Source organism: Marmota flaviventris, chromosome 17 (genome assembly GCF_047511675.1).
Source record: "Marmota flaviventris isolate mMarFla1 chromosome 17, mMarFla1.hap1, whole genome shotgun sequence".
Classification (NCBI taxonomy): domain Eukaryota; kingdom Metazoa; phylum Chordata; class Mammalia; order Rodentia; family Sciuridae; genus Marmota; species Marmota flaviventris.
In genome coordinates, this window is record NC_092514.1 from 65,289,005 (window position 1) to 65,311,960 (window position 22,956).

General features: G+C 39.4%; 1 protein-coding gene across 1 annotated transcript in view; it reads left to right on the plus strand.

Annotated features, from left to right (window-relative positions):
- The first annotated feature begins 9,479 nt into the window (after positions 1-9,479).
- The window catches only part of Psmd12 (proteasome 26S subunit, non-ATPase 12), a 28,879-nt gene continuing 15,402 nt past the window's right edge, over positions 9,480-22,956 (plus strand). Inside the window, exons 1-3 of the mRNA XM_027946302.2 lie at positions 9,480-9,687; positions 18,168-18,227; positions 18,314-18,442. Of these exons, the coding sequence (XP_027802103.1) occupies positions 9,580-9,687; positions 18,168-18,227; positions 18,314-18,442 (297 nt within the window). The 5' untranslated portion in view covers positions 9,480-9,579. The remainder of the gene's footprint in view (positions 9,688-18,167; positions 18,228-18,313; positions 18,443-22,956) is intronic.

The following is a 22,956-nucleotide window of genomic DNA, read 5'->3' on the forward strand; positions in this document are numbered from 1 at the left end:
TTCCGGTTTGACCCTTCTGCTTCATCTCATTGCCTTCACGGAGAATCCCTCTCCCCAGCTCATCCCCCAAGCGTGGATAATCTGTGTTCCTGGAAAGTGATTCTGATGGTGATGTGCTGGATGGGTTAGGACAGGTAGCAGAGGCAAGAGGTGATTATGTTATTATAATACTATAGGAGACGTGGGGAGGACGAGACAGAGAATGAAGAGGATGAATTCAAAAGATCTGGACAGGAATTGGGACAGATTAGTATTCACTACAACCATGCTTGCAGGTGGAGGGCGTAGGGAGAGTATTCATTCAGAACTCATTCACTTTAAGGAGGAGAGCGCCACCTACTGGTAAAGAGCGATTACTTAAAAATGTTTTAAGTCGTCAGCAACTATGGCAGGAGATATATATATCTTTGTTTCTTTTCAACCGATACTATCATACTCAAAAAGGGTTTTGAAGGTGTTGCTGTCATCATATGGTTATTAAGAATGCACTATTAACAATGTGCAATAGGGGCTGGGGATGTGGCTCAAGCGGTAGCGCGCTCGCCTGGCATGCATGCGGCCCGGGTTCGATCCTCAGCACCACATACAAAGATGTTGTGTCTGCCGAAAACTAAAAAAATACATAAAAAAAATTCTCTCTCTCTCTCTCAAATCAAAATCATGAGTTTTCCAACTTATTGTCTCAAGTGCTTTCTGATGAGGCCCTCCTTGTTGAAACCACTTAGCCTGTGTGAAAAAAAAAAAAAAAAAAAACCTATGAAGGGCTTGACTCACCTGTACTGTACATAGTCCCTGAAAAAGAGTATGGCTTTTGGGACTCTACTCCAATTGTGTTTTATTTCTAGAATATCCCTGGTACTTCCAAAGCAAAATATTATGGTTCTTCTTCCCATCTTCCGTTTCTCCTACCCATAAGGTCTATGGGTTAGTCAAGGCCCATGGCAAGTCCTATCTCCAAAGAAGAGCCATTCTAGAAAACTCTTTACCTTCCTAGAAAATCCCAAAACACTTTTCTGAACTACTCATTTGACTCTTGTTTTTATCCAAGTGTGGCCTTCATATATACTGTTGTAACCTACTCTCCAGGGTTTCACCTGTTCTCCAACACCCAACATGGTGGTGGGCCTCTGAGGAGACAGATTTGCCTCCATCATCTAGAAAATGAAGCATGCTGTGAGGGACTCTGGACAGTCTGGAAACATCTATTAGATATATGCATGTAATAGTGTGGGGGGTTTTTTTGGGGGGGAGGGGCGGGTACCAGGGATTGAATTCAGACACTCAACCACTGAGCCACATCCCCAGCCCTATTCTGTATTTTATTTAGAGACAGGATCTCACTGAGTTGCTCAGCGCCTTGCCATTGCTGAGGCTGGCTTTGAACTCACCATCTTCCTGCTTCAGCCTCTGATTCTCCGGAATTACAGGCGCGTGCTACCTTGCCTGGCTTAGTGCAGGGTTCTTAACCTCAGTACTGGGACAGGTAATTCTTTTGTTGTGGAGATCACTATAGGATTTTTGGCAGCATTCCTGCCTTTCCCACTAAACATACACCTCTCAAAGTTGCACGTACACACACACACACACACATTTGGCTTGTTGGTGTGGGGGTGATAGGTGATTAGTGTAACATTTGTTAATCCTGTCTAATGTTTAGCTACACCAAGAGGAAGCTTTCATTGAGACTACCTTTCAGGTTGTCAAAATAAGAACTAAGGAAAGAAGAAATAAAAATCATTATGTCACAGTGATATAAAGATGTCCCTCTGCTTTTATTCCCATTTTCAGCTTTACATGACCAAAGTATCAAAGGGTCTTGATAAAGACTCTTTTGTGTTTGTTTTAACCTTATCTTTGATCACTTGGTTAAGGTAATATCTGCCAGGTTTTTCCACAGTAAAGTTATTATTTTCCCTTTCCATGCTCTATTCTGAGTCATTAAGTCCAGCCCCACCATATTGTAAGGGAGGGAGTACAATATGGTCCCACCTCCTTAAGGGGAGAATATCCACATCTATAATGAGGAATTCTGAATTATTTGTCCCTTTAAAAAAATTTTTTTCTTAAGTGTGTGTGTGTGTGTGTGTGTGTGTAGTGCTGGGGATAAAACCCAGGGCTTGGCACATGCTAGGTAAATGCTACACCCAGACAAATTTATTTTATATTTTGAGTTACAACCAATACTACATTACTAATTTTGTTGCTCACAGTTGTCTGACTTAGCCATGGGGAGTTCTTTCGGGATGGTGACTTGTCCTTTTGGCCTGCACCCCATTTTTATTGGGCAGTTCAAGAAAATAAAGTGTTATTCTTTGTAATTAATTTTTGTTTTGTTAAATATTAATTGCTTAATTCCAACAAAGTATAACTGTGTGTTTAAATCCCTCTATGTCTGTTCTTGTTTGGTTGTTGAGCAAATGTTAGAATACTTTCTTAATAAAACTATACAAAGCAAGTCCCAAGGCAATTCTTACATGTAGACCCATTTATCAGGCCTCTATTAAATGCAAAGAATGTCTTTGATGTGGAATTGCTTGTAGCTGTGTAGTAAATGCTCATAAAATAAAAATGAATTGACAGTGATGTGGTACAAATTGTTTCACACAGAAAAACCCTGGAGGTTCTACAGACAAAGGTGCAGGTGTTCTTTTTCTTCTTTTTAATAAATAAGCTGTTGATAGATTCATCAAAGTTTGACTTTTTATTGAATTACCTATTTTTTCCCCAGAAACTGGTAAAACATTGGAATATTCTGAGATGAATAAAGGCCTAATTTTCTTTCTAAGTCTTTACTACAGAACCACTTGGAAAAAAGTACAGTGTTCAGACCATTGTACCTTTTTGTTATTAGTTCCCCATTTCAGGCATGTGAGACCCCAAAGTCTAGCATCGCAACATTATTTGGAGAGGAAAACCCAATCCAGGGGCTAGAGGTATAGCTCAATGGTAGAGTGTGCATTAGCATGCTCAAGGCCCTGGGTTCAATCTTCAGCACCCTCCCACACCAAAAAAGAAAGAAAGAAAGTAAGGGGGGGGGGGGAGAGGGAGGGAAGAAAGAAAGAGAGAGAGAGAAAGAAAGAAAGTTCAATCTAATATTCTGTTCACACTATGAGGCTGTCTGTAAGCTTAACCCACTGGAGAAAAATTATACTGATGAAAGAAAACACTGATTTTGATCTTGATTGTTTTTCAAGAGAGGCAACTGTGCAATCATAACTTTTCTTGAATTTCAAAGTGTTTTTTCCCCCCTAGTACTGGGGAATTTAGGGACTTATAGATAGTAAGCAAGCACTGTACCACTAAGCTACATTCTCCAGTCCTTTTTAATATTCTTTAAATTTTGAGACAGGGTCTCACTAAGTTGCTGAGTTTGGAATTCAATGTGGGATCCTCCTACCTCAGCCTCTCTACAGGTTATGCACCATGCCCAGCTTAATGTCAAAGAATATTTAACATGTTATCATTAATTGATGTCAGTACAGATTTAGAAATAATATTTCTTAACTATATAGTGCCATAGAAACATTATGGCATGTAATTTCACTTTATGTGGAATATATTAGATGCTGCCAGAGGAAAAAAAGAGGGAATTATTTGCTATTAAGAGTCAATAAGGGCTGGGATTGTGGCTCAGCAGTAGAGCGCTTGCCTAGCACGAGCGGGACCTGGGTTCAATCCTTAGCACCACATAAAAAAAAATAAAGGCATTGTGTTGTGTCCATCTACACCAAAAAATATAATAAATTTTTTAAAAAAAGAGTCAATAAGTGGGGGCTGGGGTTATGGCTCAGCAATAGAGCACTCGCCTCACATGTGCAAGGCCCTGGGTTCCATCCTCAGCACCACATATAAATAAATAAAATAAAGTTATAAAAAAATTACAAAAAAAAAAAAGAATAAATAAGGGGCCAGGCATGGTAGTACACACTTGTAATCCCAGCAGCTGGTGAGGCTAAGGCAGGAGGATCATGAGTTCAAGGCTAACCTCAGCAATTTAGCAAGGCCCTAAGCAACTCAGCAAAACCCTGTCTCTAAATAAAATATATTTAAAAAGGGCTGTGGCATAGCTTAGTGGTAAAGATTTTAGCCAGCATGCGTGACACTCTGCATTCAATCCCCAACACCAAAAAAAAAAAAAAGGTATGTAATGATTCCTATCAATGTCCCAGCTTAAAAATTGTTTAGGCTACTGAAGTCAGCCAAAGAGTCTTATCCCTGTAACCTAGAATTGTTACTTTATATGGACAAAGGGACTTTGCAGAGGTGATGCGATTATGAATTTTGAGATGAGGTGATTAATCTGGGTTATCTGTGTGGGCCCTGAAAATAATGACAAGTGTCTATGAAAGAGAGGGCCAGAGGAAGATCTCCTCTTCAAAGGAAGAGGTAATGTGCTCATAAAGGTGCAATGCAGCTACAAACCAAGGGAGGCTGGCAGTCACCAAAACCTGGAAAAGGCAAGGAATGGGTTGTCCTCTAGAGCCTCCGGAGGGCATGGTTGTGCCACACCTCAATCTTGCTTAGTGATACTGGTTTTGGACTTCCATGAAAATAAACTTCTGTTGTTTTAAGGCACTAATTTGTTACAGCAACAAAAGGAAAGGAATATAGTAACTCTGAGTTGTTAGGCAGATGCTCCTTGGTTTCTGGTGGAGTTGTGTCCCAATCAATCCATAATCCATTGAAAATACCTTAAGTCAAAAATGTATTTATATACCTTACTTACCAAACATCATAGGGTAGCATCACAGCCCACTCTAAACTATGGTTTTTCAGCCTTGTGATCTAAGCGCTGACTAGCAGGGGTCCTGTCCAGTATCACAAGATTCTTGGGTAAGCATGTTGATATCCCAGGAAAATATAAAGACTCAAAATTTAAAATGTGATTCCTTCTGAATGTATATTGCTTTCACATCATTGCAAAGTGAAAAAAAAATCAGGTTGAACCATCATAGTCTGGGACTCTTAATTGCATCTGGCAGGAAGCAATTCCAACACAGGACCAAGAGATTTACTCCAAAGGTAAAATATAATGTAGTTTTTCATACAAAATAATTCACAACAGTCTCGAAAACAGCAATTCCCCTAGCTACCTTTAAGATGGGCAATTTATAAAAACAAATATTTATACACAACATTTCAGGAACATTTCTGTAATGTTAGCTTCGTGGCTTTAGATACCATTCATATAGCAATGGCTGCCAACTTCAAATCTCTAGCCCAATGACTTTCCTTAGCTTGAAACTGATATATATCCACTTGCCTGTTTTGTTCTGTTTTATTTTCAGTACTAGCCTTTGAATTCAGGAATCCTTTACCACCGAGTTACATGACGAGTTACATCTCCAGCCCTTTCTCTTTATGGTTTAGTGGGATTTTTTTTTTTTTTTAAATGAGACAAGAGCTCACTAAATTGCCTGTCTGGCTCTGAACTTACAATCCTACCACCTTAGGTGGAGGTGGGAGGATTCACCACTTTACCTGGCTCTACTTGCTGTCTTTTGGGGGGGTTGATGGGTACTGGGGATTGAACTCAGAGGCACTCAACCAGGCACTCAACCACTGGGACACATCCCCAACCCTATTTTTTTGTATTTTATTTAGAGACAGGGAGGGTCTCACTGAGTTGCTTAGTGCCTCACTTTTGGCTGAGGCTGGCTTTGAACTCGGGATCCTCCTGTCTCAGCCCCCGGAGCCACTGGGATTAGAGGCATGCGCCACGGCACCTGGCTCTCTACTTGCTTTCTTAAAACGGTTACTTAAATATTCAAGAGATCCTCAAACATACATCCAAAACCGAGCTGTTTTTCTGTCCCTCCAGCCTTGCTTCTCCCTAATCTGCTGTGTCATGGTAAATGGCAATTCCATCCTTCCAGACACTCAGGCCAAAATCTTGCAGACATGTTTAACCTTTCTCCTCTCAATGTCCATCAGCAAATCCTACTGTGGCTCTATCTTCAGCATATATCCAGAATCCAGCCACTTCTTACCCTCCACTGCTTCTGCCCTAGTCCACATCACCATCATTTTCCTCCTGGATTACTGCAATAACCTCCCGACTAGTCTCCCAACTTCTGCCCCAATCTAGTCACCACACAGCAGCCAGACAGAGTCTTTGAAATGTTAAGTCATCTCAAGTCTCCCCTTTGCTCTGAACCCCAGTGGTTTGTCATCTCACTCAGAAAGAAAACCAATTCCTCATCCTTGTTCTCCTTCCCACGGTCCAGGCAGGCTCTGGTTGTGCACACCTGAGGATTCTTGTACCTGCTGTAGCCTCTCTTAGCATCTTCATCCTCCAGATGTTTGCAAGACACACCCCCCTCATTTCCAGTCTGGGCTCACTGGTGACGCTTTCCTTGACCACCTCCCAAGTGCTTATCAATTCCCCACCCCAGCACGTATTTACAGGTTTATTTTCTATCTTCCCATGAGAAAGTTCACTACACAAGAGCAGGAACCTTGGGTCAGTCAGCCTATAAGATGAATGTGCCAGAAATGCCAAATACGAAAAATACACCAAATATTGTCATTAATATGTGGGCACACCATTTTTAATAATGAGTATTGCAATATTCATTTTGCCTTTTTTTCTGAATAAACTGCTTGTTCCAATCAGCACCCCCCCCCATCTTTTAGATACCTTATTCCTCCACAGCCAATTTTTCTCTTCTGAAACCAATTCCTTCCTCACAAAGCCACAAATTTAATCAGACTCATTCAAATAAAGAATTCACAATGCATCTATCATACAGTACTCTCAATTCTCTGACCATTGCTCAGATTTCTACTGAGCTCCCTCTTTATCAACTTAACTGTTTCAACTTCTTGTTTCCTTAGATTTCAAATCGCTTTTTATTTTCTGTTACCTCAAAGCCTAGCAAGGAAGAGCTTCAGTTTGGTTTGGAAGCCATCTGGAGTTTTCTCAATTTCCTAGTTGCCTCTTAGACCTCCGGCTCACTCTTATTTTTTGAGCTCTGGGAACCATAAATCTGCCTACTCCCTCTCTTCTTTGTTACTTTTTGACTTCTCAAAACTTTCACACAAAAATCACATTACCAGATCCTTTTGTCTACTTTAGTCAAACCAATTTCGCCTAGCAGCAGTGTTGCACACCTGTGATCCTAGCTGCTCTGGAGTTTGAGACTGGGGACTGCAAGTTCAAGGCCAGCCTGGGCAATTTAGCAAGACCCAGTCTCAAAAATTATTATTTTTAAATAATTTTTAAAGTGGATGATAATGTAGCTCAGTGGTAGAGCACTTACTTGCCTACCATGTGCAAGGCTCTGGGATTCTTTCCCAGTACTAGTAAAAAAGGAAAAAAAAAAAATAACACAGAATATGGAGACAGCATCTTAGCCTAGAATATCTCAACAACACAGACCCCCAGAATGTGTTTTGGAAACCTGTAGGGGAATGTGGAGGTGGCACAATCATTGGGGGGAAAGGGAGATAGCATGTACCTGAGATGCTAGGCAGCCTGCAATGCAATAAGCCTACACAATAACATACTGTCCTTAGCCAGGCATGGTGTCGCATGCCTGTAATCCCAGCTACTTGGGAGACTCTGGTAGAAAGATCGAAAGTTCAAGACCAGGTTGAGCAACTTAGCAAGAATCTGTCTCAAATTTTTTAAAAATATTTTTTAGTTGTTGATGGACCTTTATTTTATTTATTTGTATGTGGTGCTGAGAATCGAGCCCCGTGCCTCATGCAAGCCAGGCAAGCGCACTAACACTGAGCCACAGCCCCAGCCTGTCTCAAACTTTTAAAAAGACCTGGAGATGTACTCCCCTAGGTTCAATCCCCAGTGTCACACACACACACACACACAAAAAAAAAAGTAAAAATATTGTCCTACATTCCATCAGACTTTTCAATGTCCCACCACGCACTTATGTCTAATTTGGCGTTACATATACTAAGGTATTTTTTAATGTGAACTAAAATTTCCAAGATTTCTTCTGCATAAAAAAAAGGAAGACTACTTTTTTAATTTGATATAGAGCTTTACAAAGAAGTTATTCAGGATTTTGGAAAAATCACATTGCCAATTGCAGGACTTTATGATGCTTGAGGCATCCATAGACAGTTTTAAAATTTATTGTTTTGGGGTATGGGTGCAAAAAGATGATTACTTGTTTGAATTTTCCTTTCTTTATATTTTGCTGGGGACTGAAGCCAGGACCTTGTACATGCCAGGCAAGTGCTCTACCACTGAGTTATATCCTCAGTTAGGGAGAAGCAAGGCCAGAGGGAAAGAAAAGCAGCTGGGTTGTACGTTTCAGGTGTCTCTTGGACATCCAAGTAGCTGTTTTAAGAAGGCAAGTAGAGCCAGGTAAGGTGGTGCACGCCTGTGATCCCACTCACCCAGCATTATTGTTTTGTTTTATTCTGCATTATTGGGGATGGAACCCAAAACCTTGGACATATTTTAGTACTTAAAAATTTATTTCTCTTTACATCACTACTATAGTATTATCTTGTTTCGTTTATAGATGGGTCATATTACTCATGATTGTCATTGCAAGAGATTAAATTAAGTTCTAGGGCTGAGGATGTGGCTCGAGTGGTAGCGCGCTCGCCTGGTATGCGTGCGGCCCGGGTTCGATCCTCAGCACCACATACAAACAAAGATGTTGTGCCGGCCGAAAACTAAAAAATAAATATTAAAAAAAAATTCTCTCTCTCTCTTTAAAAAAAAAATTAAGTTCTATTCAGAATATATAAAGGGATATTGACACGAATTAAACTGAGAATCTTTACTATAAGAGAATACCCCAGAATTTCTCATTTTTCCCCCTGGCTACTGTTGACCATATGACCATACCCTGTACAACCTCATTAAATTTTTTTTAGGATCCTAAGCTATCTTATATGGACCCAGGGGATGCAGATGATAACAAATAAAACTTGCACGGCCCTTGAGAATTGAAATAGACTCACACACGTTATCTAGTTTGATGTTCATAAGAGGATAACAAAGAAAATGTCTAATGATTCCTCCTACTTAGTGGGTTAGAGTGAAAACGAAAACAAAAAGCACTGTGTTGTATCACTAAACCGCTGCCATATCTTCCCCTATTAGCCACCAGAAACCCCACAGATTAAGTCGCCAAGATTCTCGACCAGATACAACCCTACAACTTCTGTCTGGAGGGTTTATTTCAGGCTCCTCACGCACAAATGACAAAAACCGAGATCCGAGAAAAGTTAAGTGACTTGCCCGCGATTCCGAGAAATTTATAATTCGAAGCAGGGGTGTGAGAAGACCTGGGATGTGCCACTCTGTTACACTCGCTTTCCTAAGCACGAATTTCAGATGAAAAGTCTGGACGTTACCAAGCACAAAACAAGACGTCGGCGGTAGGGGCGGGAGGCGAGCCCCGCCCCCTCGCCCTACGCTCCGCCCCCAGGGCTGTCCGCGGTAGCGCCTGACTGGCGGCCGGAGAAGGGGGCCTTGCGGGGTCCTTCGAGCGGGCTCCCGACGCACTGCCTGAGTGGGTGCGCGGGCTGCTTCCGGTGTGGGTGACGAGTGGTGGCCGAAGCAGGGGGACATCAGGGGACTCTTAGGCTGGAACCATGGCGGACGGCGGTTCGGAGCGGGCTGATGGGCGCATCGTCAAGATGGAGGTGGACTACAGCGCCACGGTGGATCAGCGCCTGCCCGAGTGCGAGAAGCTGGCCAAGGTGAGGGGAGGCCGGCTGGCTGTTGGCGGGCGCCAGGGGCTGAGTCACGGCGCCGAGCCTGCTTAGGCCTCAGGGGGCCTGCGGGCTGGAGCGCACATACCCTATTGCCTACCCAGCCCGGGTGAGGCCTGTATGGGTGGGAGTCTCCAAGTCTGCCCCGCCACCGAGAGACTCCGCAGCCGGAGGACGCTAATGCTTACAGCTTCCCAGACTCCCCGACAGGTGGCCACTTCTTCCCTGTACAAGTGGGGACCGGTTGTACCTTCTACCTTTTCTTGAATGCTCTAAGAATTTTGCAGAGGTGAAGGCCGCTTCAGCATTCAGGCTAGATCAGAGAGTTTGGTTTTATTGCTGTTACCGAATGAATTTGTGTCAATCCTGGCAATGTGCCGGTCTTTGACCGCGAGGAGAAGGAAAGTGATAGTGCAAAGACGACTAACCTAGGACCCCTGTACTTATGGCGAGCCTATATGTAACGAATTAGTCACGTCATGCATGATGGTGAGCTCTACAAGTGTAAAGTGTCATTGGAACACGCAGGGGAGAAGCTGACATTTGTACTGAGCCTTAGTAAGTAGTAAGATCGAGATAGGGAGGAGTCATTCTTAAGGAAGTACAGGAAGGAAGAAAGGCAGGCACTGAAGGGCTGGGGATGTAGCTGAATGTAGAGTGCCCATTAGGGGAGATAATGAACAATAGCCCACATGCTTATCTACCATGGGATCGCATGTGTGTGTTTGGTTTGTTTGGTTTGCTGTACTGGGGATTGAACCCAGGGGCTTGCATATGCTAGGTCTCTAAGCTACACCTCCAACCCCTCTACCATGGAAGAGAAACTAACTTGGTCCAAACATTTTGACACCCTGTGCTGTGTCATGCAACTTTGTGTATAATTATTTCACATAATCCAAGATTCAAGAGTTAGGTGTCCAAGGTTAGTAATAGGCAGAATCTAGGATTCAGAACTTAGGTGTGCCTCATAGGGATTGGTTGCAACAGAATCAACTCCATTGGGGGCTGTTGCTAAGAATTATACCCAGTCCTCGAAGATCAATTCAGCCACAAACATGTATTACTATTCACCTGGGATGCCTTCAGTGAATATTGTTTTTGTTCCTTAAAAAACTTACTGTAAAGAATGTTACAGTGTAGTGAATTCATAGGCAAGGGGAGTGTCAAGCAGCGCATCACATTTAGTTCTTATGGAATCCTTTTTAATGCTTTTCTTAAGAAAATGATTTTAATAGGATTTTTTTTGGGGGGGGTACTGGGGATTGAACTCAGGGATACTCGACCACTGAGCCACATCCTCAGCCCTATTTTGTATTTTATTTAGAGACAGGGTCTCACTGAGTTGCTTCATGCCTCAAAATTGCTGAGGCTGGCTTTGAACTCAAGATTCTCCTATCTGAGCCTCCAAAACTGCTGGGATTACAGGCATGCGCCACCGCGCCTGGCTTTAATAGGACTTTTAAAAAGCAAGGGTGGAGAGAGATGAAGTTGATATGCCTATATTAACTAGGTTTGGTGTGCTTGTTGAGGGGTAGCCATAAATTTGTCCCTGAGCTTTCCACCAGGTAGTGTAAAGAAACATGTATTCATAAGGGTGGAGAAATTAAAATGCTTACATTTTCAGGCAGATAAGAGCTGCCAGCAATTAGCAATTATTAGGTCCTTTCTATAGTGCTGGGCACTTTGCTGAGTGCTTACATACACAGACTCATTTGATCCTCACTTCAGCCCTATTTGATAGGTATTACTATTACTCTTATTTTACAGACAAGGAAACTGAAGCTAGGGAAAGTTGAGCCACATACCCCAAGATCATACAGCTAATAGAGTAGTGGGGCCAGGATGCAAATCCATAGACCAATTCTAAAGCTGTGCTCTTTCCTATCTTGTTTCACCTATTCAGTCAAATGTAGTAGGAACCTGAACTTCTGAGCACTTCCCAGGGAGAGGAGCAATTTTCCATCTTCAGTTGATATTTGCCATTTAAGGATGAAAATGGATCTTTACCAATGCTGGTAATTTGAGGGAGAAATCAGGAATATGGATTTCTGTGTGAAATACCTTAATGCTTAGATATGGATATCTAATATCTAATGTGGATAGCCACAAGCCTTTAATCCCAGCTACTCTGGAGGCTGAGGCAGGAGGATTGAAAATTCAAGGCCAACCTGGGCAAGTTAGTGAGACATTGTATCAAATCAGCATCTGCACCTCTGCTTGGAATTCATAGAATGATAGTGTCCATAAATAAGAAACAAATTATTTGCTTTAGGAGAAGTGCAACTGAGACTGGGAGGGGGAAAAAAATTTTCTCTTTACCAGTTTCTTCTGATAACAGCCTGCTCTGTGCAAAACCTAGCTAGTGTTAGTGTTAGTTTAGCTCTAATAAAGATATTAGAGCTCCTGTGGTCAGAGAGCTTTTAGAATGGTAAGGAAAAAAAGCCTCACTGCCACAGTTGTTCTAATGATCGCATATGTAGTCTTCATTTTGGACATTGTTAGGTTCAAGACAGTGGAAAAGACTTGCTCACTCAAAGGCCAGATGCCTTTGGGTGTTAGATAAGTAATGGAAGTTTTTTTAACAAAGGATGTTTGGGCTTACTACACTAGGTAAAATTAAAGGCATAAATAAGGTTACTCTGATTTTCATATTACTCATTTTATGTTAATTTTTATATGAATTGTTTTTAATATTCTTTAATTGTTTTTGGACACAATACCTTTACTTATTTATTTTTTATGTGGTGCTGAGGATCAAACCCAGGGTCCCGCACATGACAGGCAAGCGCTCTACTGCTGAGCCACAACCTCAGCCCCCATTTTATGTTAATTTGTAATGATTCTGCCAAACATTAAAAATTTTTTATTATTTTTTTAACCAGATGTGGGTGTGCATGCCTGTAATCCCAGCTACTGGGGAGACTGAGGCAGGAGTATTGCAAATTCGAGGGCAGGGTCTATAAAATAAAATAAAAAGGTTTGGGAATATAGCTCAGTGATAGAGCACTTGCCTAACATGCATACAGTCCTGGGTTCATTCCCCAGTACTGCTGAAGAAAAGAAGAGAAAGAAAAGTAACACTGCATTTCTACTCTGGAATGTGTGGAACATTTTAACATATATTCTTTTTCTTTTTTTTTGGTGATGCTGGGGATTGAACCAGGCAGGCACTTTACCAACTGAGCTAAATCCCCAGCCCGAATACATTCTTTTTATTTTTATTTTGAATCCATCAATAAAAACTCTGAAGGAAGTTTTGTTATTTCACTGGTAAGAAGATAGAGTTCAGGCAGCTCACATGGTTTATGGGAGCTCAGGTCTCCTAGCAACGGGAATAGTGTTCTTTTTGCAATATTTCACACTCTTTAAGGGATCATCAATTTGCACTTACTTTCCTTCAGACAATTTTTATTTTAATTGTGGAAGACATTTGAAGATAAAAATTGTTGTATAACTTAATAAGAATATATGAGGTGATTAGGCTGGGGTTGTGGCTGTAGAGTGGTGGAGCGCTAGACTACCCACTGGGTTCGATCCTTAGCACCACATATAAATAAATAAAATAAAGGTATTGTATCTACCTACAACTGAAAAAAAAAAATATGTGGGGTGGTACTGGGCATGGTGGTGCATGCCTGTAATCCCTGTGGCTCTGGAGGTTGAGACAGGAGGATCACGATTTAAAAGCAACTCATTAGACCCTGTCTCTAAATAATACAAAATAGGGCTGGGGATGTGGCTCAGTGGTCAAGTACCCCTGAGTTCAACCTCTAGTACCAAAAAAAAAAAAAGAATATTTTAGGTGAGAAAACCTTATATAGCAGAAGCTTTAAAAAAAAAAAGCAAACTAAAGTCTAGACCTTAGTAGTAAAATTGCCAAGTCTAGGCCATTTGAATCTACAATTCTGTGTCTACATACTGACCTGCCTAGCAAATAACAATAACTGGTTTTTATTGCTGTATAAGTTTCTACTATGATAATGATGTACATACTATATTCCAGGAATATCTTTATAACTATTGATTTAATTATTGTATCAGTCCTATGGAGAGGATGCTGTTAGTAGGCTTATTTCTCTGAAGAATTGAGGGTCAAGAGGTATAAGTTTTTTGACGAAGTACAAGGTAGTAAGTAGATCAGTGTAGACCCGAGCATTATTTTTAGCCATTTCATTCTAATGCTTCTTTGGCATTGTGGGGAACACTGTCAGGTAGATAAAATTATAAAAGTGATACTAGTTCTTGATGGTTATCTCTTCCCCTTATATTGAGGAGTTAACAATTAAAGTGGGCCTTTTCTGAACTATAAAGATAAGGTTTTGGCAGCTCTTAATGCACAAAGGGTTTTCCATTCTCTTCTTCATTCTGGTATATTTGACATGGTTATCTGGGGACTACTTACATTCTTAAGTTGAATACTATACCCTTCGATTCTCCTTCCCCTTAATGTCTTATCATTTCTTTTGGTCACATACAGCTTCTCAAGGTTAATATTAACAGTGAAGAGGAGGTGAAATTGTTAAACAGTTTACTTTTTGTAGAAATAGGTCATTTGACTTTAAGTTTCAGCTGTTTGTGTTAACTTGTTATTAGCCCTTTTCTTGTTTAGGTTGTTTAACAAATCATTAACAGATTGGATCCATTTAGGAGTTGAAGGAGGCAAACATACAAACTTTACAGATATCCAACATGCATTGATGTTCAGCAAACTTATTAGTCATTTACCTCATTTACAAGGATTATTTTAGTGAGAAGAATGAGTCACAGAAGCCGCATGTTCTAACAAGTTTGTTTTGGATGGCTATAGCCTTTTTGTTCCCTATGAGTTGAAAGGCAGCATCACGGAAGTAGAATTTCAGGAGCTTTGTGAATACACAGGAAAGAGGAAGGCATTTAACCATAGGGTTGAATATTGAAAATTGGGAAAATAAAGTGGGATGATTTGAAATTTAATGAAATTTTTGATGGTATTCCTCAAATAGCATTAAATTAACAGCCATATAACTTGTACATTGTCCTTATTTTGACAGTAAAAATCAACAATTGTCTTAACTCCATATGGGGTGCAGTTCTTTTGTACCCATACTTTTATATCAACTGAATAGTTCAGGTCAGTGTCCATCCATTGAACGAACACATACTATGTGCAAGTTGTTTTAAGGAAAGCAACAATTTAATTTAAACAAAGATCCAGGCCTAATGAAACTTATAAACCTCTAAGTTGGTGAGATACATACATTAATAATTCTGGGGACTGGGGACATAGCTCAGTTGGTCAAGTGTTTGCCTTGATTGCACAAAGCCCTGGGTTCAATCCCCAGCACCACCAAAAAAACAAAACAAAACAAGATCTGCTAAAAGGTATAAAAGGTTGGCCAGCCACTCAGCAGGCCAGCCACTGAGGAAGATCACAAGTTTCAGGCCAGCCTCAGCAATGTGAGACCTTGTCCCTAAATAAAATAAAAAATTAGAAAGGGCTGGGGATGTAACTCAGTAGTTAGAGCATCTCTGGATTCAGTCCTCTGTACTGCTCACCCCACCAAAACTATATAAAAGGGTATACCAAGGCCCGGGCTGGGGCTCAGTGAGTGATAAAGCGCTTGCCTAATGTGTGAGGCACTGGGTTCGATCCTCAGCACCACATAATAATAAATAAAATAAAGGTATTTTGTCCATCTATAACTATTTTTTTTAATTTTTTTTGTTTAAGGGATATACCATAATATCTGCAGACGCAGCATTAGGTGCTTGGTTTGGTGATGCAGCAGCCCACTGAGCTACAACAACAGAGACTTGGTCACTGCTCTTAGAGTTTACATTCTAGTGAGAGTACTAAGACAGTAAATATTAATAGAGTATAATTTGGAGTAATTGCAAAGTAGAAAGTCAGTAAGATTGAGTGTTAAAGGAGGTGCTAAATGATTGCTGATTTTACAGAGCCTTGGCCAAGAACACCTTTCTGAGAAGATGATATTTAATGTCTTGTTGATGCTGAAGGCCATGGCTTTAGAGTAATCTGACTCCCTCCCATATGGGGTGCAGTTCTTTAGTACCCATGCTTTTGTGTGTGTCTGTGTTTGTTTTTGAGGTACTGGGGATTGAAACCAAGACCTTGTGCGTGCTAGGCAAGGTCTCACTTCTTGTTGTATCTCTGTCCCTTTTTATTTTACTTGTTTTAAATTTTGAAACAGGGTCTTATTAACTTGCTGAGGCCATCCTCAAACTTGCGATCCTCCTGCACCTCCCAGGTAGCCAGGATTACAGGCCTTGTGCCATGGCACCTGGCAGTACCCGTGCTTCTGAATTAGAATACCATATAATAAAGTATACTCTTTATTTCATAGTCACATAATCACAGCAATTGTAAATGTGACAGATGACTATCAGTAAACAAGAAGTATTTTGCATTTGAATTTTTATACTTTGTTTTCCAGATATCATCCATTTCCCTGTGGAGATTACTTTGATCAAAAGCAAAGAGCATGATTTCAACTAGTATGTTAGGGGAGCACTGCAGTGTATTGGAGGGAACATGGGGCTGGGAGGGAAGAGGCTGGTAGTCTGGTTCTGCTAATACACTGTGACTGAGCCAACTCACTTAAACTGGTTCTCAGCCTTTTTAATTTCTGAAGTGAATGGATGGCATTAGGTAATCTCTAGCAGTCGTTCTAGTCCTAAGATTGTTTGAGGGCTGGGGATGTGGCTCAAGTGGTATCGCGCTCGCCTGGCATGCGTGTGGCCCGGGTTCGATCCTCAGCACCACATACAAACAAAGATGTTGTGTCCGCCGAGAACTAATAAATAAATATTAAAAAATTCTCTCTCTCTCTTTAAAAAAAAAAAAAAAGATTGTTTGATTTTTTTTTTTTTTTTTTTAAGCCTTCAACTTTGGAAAATTTATAGATTTGTTCATTGTTCTTCTGATGAACATTTGGCCAGCGTTTATTCTGTATATGATTCTTTAGGGTTTCCCTTTGCATAGGAAATGTTGCTAAAATATGTTAATATGCAGGTTTTGGATTTAAAGTAAGTTCAGGCAGTAGTTGTGCAGTACATATTCTGTGCTGCATAGAAAATACACAGTTTAGCCTTGCAGTGTGGCTCAGCACGGCGTAGAGTGTGCTTAGTGTGCACAAGACCCTGTGTTCCATCCCCAGTACCACCAAAAACAGAAGAGAAAATACATAATTTAAAACTTGGCAGCAGTATTTTGAAAAATTCAAACATTATTTAGGCCCTTAATTAAAAAAACTCTTATTGTTTCTTTCATCATTTATGAATGACATTAAGTTTTTCATTTAGTGTTTGAAAAACAATTTTTAAATTCAAAAAACTTTTAACGACTCATTGTTTCCAGTTCATTGGTAGAGTTGTGTACATAATTGTTATTGATATGAATATCTTAATCATTTCAGTTTTTGTGCTGTGGGTTTTTTTTTTTAATCAAAATGTATAGTTTCTGATAAAATGATCTGTTTTAGTCCTGGTGTATTGTTTAGTTTATATTATTTGAATTTTTAATTGCTATTTCTTAAAGTATGTACCAGGGGGAATGTTCTATTTTTGTATATGCTAGAGGTGTGGAGAGGCTATTATCAGTTGACATAAAGGGATGTGTTCAGTTGGGTCAATATCTGCTTGAGAGCATGGACTTTCACTGTAGCATGTATGGGTATTCTCATGTGGTCTTTCCCTGTAAAGCATGATTACTAATTTATTTTAAAAGTCACTGAAGCTGGGCATGGTAGTGCATGCCTGTAATCCTAGTGACTTTAGGAGGCTGAGGCAGGAGGATTGCAAGTTCCAGGCCATCCTGGCCAATTTTGCAAGACCCTGTCTCAAAATAAAAAATAGAAAGTGCTGAAGATGTAGCTAAGTAGTAGAATACCCCTTGGTTCAATCCCTGGTACTGGAGTGAAAATCCTTGTAAAATTAAGCCACAGCTTCCTATCTTTGTAGCACCAATATCTTTTTTTTATTCTCATAGCTCCATATTTTAAAACATCTGTACAGTAAGTTTGTAAAGAAAGCAATTATTTTCCCCTTTTTATTCTTCAAAGTGTTTTGCAACTACCAGCTAGAGTCTCAATGCAAAGATAAACATGTGCCACCACCCTTGAGTCTGATAAATTAGAATCCAAAATAAAAACTTGGCATTTTTCTCAGGTGAGACATCATTGTTGTTATGTTTAGTTTTCCTTAGGCTTCTCTACATATTTAGGAAAACTTGTCGAACCAAGTAGGGAACCACTGCCTTAAGGAATTCACTGGAGAAGCAAGCACTATTATGAAATGGAGAGAAACAAGATAATTGTAGATTTTTTCCCCCTGTCTAGAATAAGCTTTTGGTTTTTTTTCCATTTCTGTTTCAGAAACATCTCAGTTTAGGTCAGATATATTTGGTTTGTGTTGGTGATGTCATTTTTCATTGTTATCGTCATGTTTTTCATTTTTATCTTTTGTTTTAGGAAGGAAGACTTCAAGAAGTTATTGAAACCCTACTCTCTTTAGAAAAACAAACACGTACTGTGAGTAGATTATAGTGAAAATCCCAATTACCATTAGTGTCACTTACATTGTTCCTTTTACCTTTAATATATTTCCATTCTTGCAGGCTTCTGATATGGTTTCTACATCCCGTATCTTAGTTGCAGTAGTGAAGATGTGCTATGAGGCTAAAGAATGGGATTTACTTAATGAAAATATTATGCTTCTGTCAAAAAGGCGGAGTCAGTTAAAACAGGTGAGTTCATGATAGCTTAAAAAGCAAATATATTTACATTTTAATAAGGACTTTTAGAAAACTATGAATCTGCTGAAAATTTGTTAAGTCAATAGTACAATATTCTAGTGGGTATTTTAAAATTCTAGCCATATTCTCAAAATGACTTCTGTTTTTTCTTTATTTGTTTGAATATTTTTATGAAATTTTACTTAAAGATGCAGCTTTGTGGGTTGGGGCTATAGTTCAGTGACAGAGTGCTTGCCTAACATGTGTGAGGCACTGGGTTTGATCCTCCCACATAAAAATAAACAAAGGCATTCTCTCCATTTACAACTTCCAAAAAATAAAATAAACGTGCAGCTTTGTCTATTTCTTGATTGATTTTTTTATTTAATGTTATAATCTTTTTTAAAAAATATACTTATTTTTAGTTATACGTGGACACAGTATCTTTATTTTTTTTTTATTTTTATGTGGTGCTGTGGATCAAACACAGTGCCTCATGCATGCTAGGCGAGCAGTCTACCTCTGAGCCACAATCCCAGCCCTAATGTTCTAATTTAATTATGTGTTTAACTGCTTGAATCTATTGTTTGTTTAGCGGTACTGAGGATTGACCCCTGGAACACTTTGTTGCTAAGCTGAATCGTCAGCCCATTTTATTTGTTAAGACAAGCTCTCACTAAGTTGTTAAGGCTGTTCTTGAACTTGTGATCCTTCTGGTTCAGCCTCCCAAATAGCTGGGATGACAGGCATGTACTACTGTATCCTTATAGAGCTGTTGCCTTGAGTAGATTCTGAGTTTTTGGTTTTTGGTTTTTTAATTTTTTAGGAATATAAAGCTATTGACCACTATTCACCAGTATTTACACCAAAGTAAACAATATATGGTTGGGTAACATTTTGATTACTACAAAGTTATTTTCTTGGCTTGTATTGAAACAGTAATCCAGATTAAAAAGATTGAGCCTACCTGTCAGGAATGAGTTGGGGTAAAGAAAAAACATGCAGGTCAATAATTTAGATTATAAAAATTTGCACACCCATTTATGTAAACAGGTTGTAAATTGCCAGTATATTAGCTATCTGATTACGTTTCCATATGCCAAATCTTAGACATTCCATGAATAAAGACCTTTTAATTCACAGATTTCAACTTCTTAAGAAAGGAATAGCAGGGCTGGGGTTATGGCTCAATGATAGTATTTGCCTTGCACACTTGAGGCGTTGGGTTTGATCCTTAGCACCAGATAAAATAAATAAATAAAATAAAGGTATTATGGAATGGCTCACTAGAAGAACCCTTAAATATCCACTTACCAAGTCTTGCTTAACTAATTAAAACAAACTAGGATTTGTCTAGTTTCTCTGCATGTGGAAACTGTTGGTAGTGATAGCATTTTTCTTTTCAGCAATTTTACAAATAAAACTGTTGCATTTATGTGACTACAGATGTAAGTATTTATTTTGATGTGGCTGTTTTTAATTATCTAAATTTAACAATTAGCAAAGTTGTAGTTTTGGGGAGGTCCAATATATGAGAATGTTAAATTCATTGAAATATACCTTTTGGTGCTCAGTTCTGTTGTTTAAGAGACGATTATTAGATAAAATTGTCTTTCCATTTTCTAGAAGACTTGGCTTTGTATGGGACAGTTTTGAAAGAGCTACTTAATTAGAAGCCTTAAAGCATCTAGGGTTAAAAGAAACAAAAACATCTATTTATGTAGTATTTGGACAGTTCAACACCCACATTCTAGCTGGGTGCAGTGGCTCATGCCTGCTGTAATTGCAGCTACTCAGGGGATTGAGGAGAGGATTGCAAGTTGAAAACCAGCCTGGACAACTTAACAAGACCCTATCTCAAGATAAAAATAGAAAGGGCTATACCACTCAGTATTTATCCTAAAGAACTAAAGTCATTGTGTACAGTAATAGAGGCATACCCATGTTTATAGTAACAATTCACAACAGCCAAACTACAGAACCAGCCTGGGTGCCTGTCAACAGATGAATGGATAAAAAAAATGTGGCATACAAACAAACACAGTGTTGTTGTTTTTATGTTTTGTTTTGTTTTTTAGTTTTTAGGTGGACACAATATCTTTATTTTATTTTTATATGATGCTGAGGATCAAACCCAGTACCTCATGCATGGTAGGCGAGCACTCTTCTACTGAGCCACAACCCCACAATGTAGTTTTATTCAGTCATAAAGAAAAATGAAATTATGTCATTTGTAGGAAAATGGGTGGAACTGGAGACCATTGTATTAAGCAAAATAAGCCAAACTCAGAAGATCAAGGGTGTGTTTTCTCTCATGTGGAAGCTTTTTAGAGAGGAAAAAGGAAAAGAAAGGTGGTGGTGCATCTCATGAAGGTCAAAGGGAGATCAGTAGAGGAAAAGAATCAAGGGGCTAGAGGTGGGGAGTTAGGAGGGAAGTGCTGGGAGGTAGTATTAGCCAAATTATATTGTCATATGTGTACATGTGTTAATATGTAAGAATAAATCCCATCATTATGTACAACCATAACATACCAATAAAAAATGTGGTGGCGGGGAGCTTTTCTCATCCCAGAGCTCTTTGGAGATGGAACTTTTGAAACAATGAAGTTTCATCCAACTTCCCTCAGAGCTGTCTTTGAATAAAACCTATTTGCCTACCCCAAAAAAGGGCTGGGGATGTATCTCACTGGCAGAGTGTTTACCCACCAGGCCAGAGACCCTGGGTTCAGTACACAGTACCTACTCACATAAAAACACATATTCTAAAATACAGCTTTAATTTTAATTTTATAGTGTCATATAATTTGAACTAGTGGAGGTATTATTTAACATATTACTTTTTGGATGGAGAAATTAAGATTTATATTTAAGGCTCTTGGAATGTGAGGACATAAAGAAACATGCAAGCTAGTCAGTCTTGACCTCAAGTAGCATGTAGCTTAGTGAGGAATCTAAATCAGAAGTATGAAGGTATGCCTTTAGTATGTATCCTTAAGATTGATAATACATTATACACATACATGGGGCAGTATTTAATAAGTAAGTGGCCCAAGAGTAGTGAAAGGTATAAGGGATAGCAGAGGAAGAAATTATATGGTTAGTGTGTTAGGGAGGGCTTCTTGGAGAAAGGAATGGAGTCACTCTCACAGCTGGCTAATGACACCAGAAATAGAACTGGTCTGTTCTTTTCCCTAAGACACGTTAAATCTTCATAGATAGGGCAAGTGCTTAGGGACTCATAATTATCGCTTACCTAAAATTGTTCTTTTTTTGCATAAGCAGACTTGGAAAATAACCTTTTTTCCAACATTGCTCCATTAAGGGTTTCTTACTTGCCATCACCTGAGCTTAGGGATCACTCCAACCATAACTTCCCTAAAGACTTACTGACATACCTACATTTTTTTTTTTTTTTTTTTCAGAAAGCAGCAGTATATTCACTTCAAATTAAAATATTGATAATACTGTTTTGATTTTGTTGTTGTTGTTGCTTTTTTGTTTTGCTTTTTGTTTTTGCTTTGCTGGTGAATGTAAGTAAAACCTGAGCTTTAGCTGGGCATGCTGGGTGTGCTCCTGTAGTCCCAGCTAGTCAGGAGGCTAAGCAGGAGGATCAGCAGCCTAGGAATTCAAGGCCATGCTGGACAACACAGTGAAACTCTCTCAAAATAAAAACAAAAACAAAACAACCTTAGTTTTCTGGAACCCCTGGTCTCTGAACAACTGATTTTTCAGATAGTTTAAAGTATAACCTGAGCTATTTGAACATTCATTATTTTTCATGGAAATCCTTCCAAGATGGAAGGATGCTGTTTACTTTTCTGCTGTCTTACATGATACTTAAGTTAATTTAACGTTTTTCTTGATGACTTTAGTGTTTTCATTACTAGCAGTAATTATGATGTGATATTTAAAATCTAGATTAGGGATTGGCAGGTGATGCACCGCAGACCAAATTCCAATTGCCACCTATTTTTGTAAATAAACTTATTGGAACCCAGCCACATTGATTTGTTTAAATATTGTCTGTCAGCTTTGAGTTACAAAGGCAGAGTTGAGTATTTGCCACAGAAACTATATGGTCTACAAGTAGTTACTTGGTAAATATTTCCAAAAATCTACAGGAAATGTTTGCCAACCTTCGACCTAGATCATAGAGTATTAGAGGTGGAGGGAATGTAGTCCAGTCCTCTTACACTACCTCTGAGGAAACCAAGGGCAGGAGATTCTGACTATGAGTGCCATATTTTATGGGTGACTGACTCCTTCTCACCCAGAGGATGGAACTCTTTACCTTCTACTCATGCACTGACTCTTGTCTTCCATCACAGTGTCTGCTGATCAGGACTTCCGGCCACTGTGGAACTCTTCTTTTCTCTTCCCTTTTTTCCCCTTCAGTCTGCTACCATGTTTTTCATGCTTTTCTTCTAAGCTGTATCTTTGCATCTGAGATTTTCTAAACTTTATGAATTGTTCCTAGATATTCAGTACTTCTTAGGTATCAAAGGTTTTGATGTGATTTAATGTTT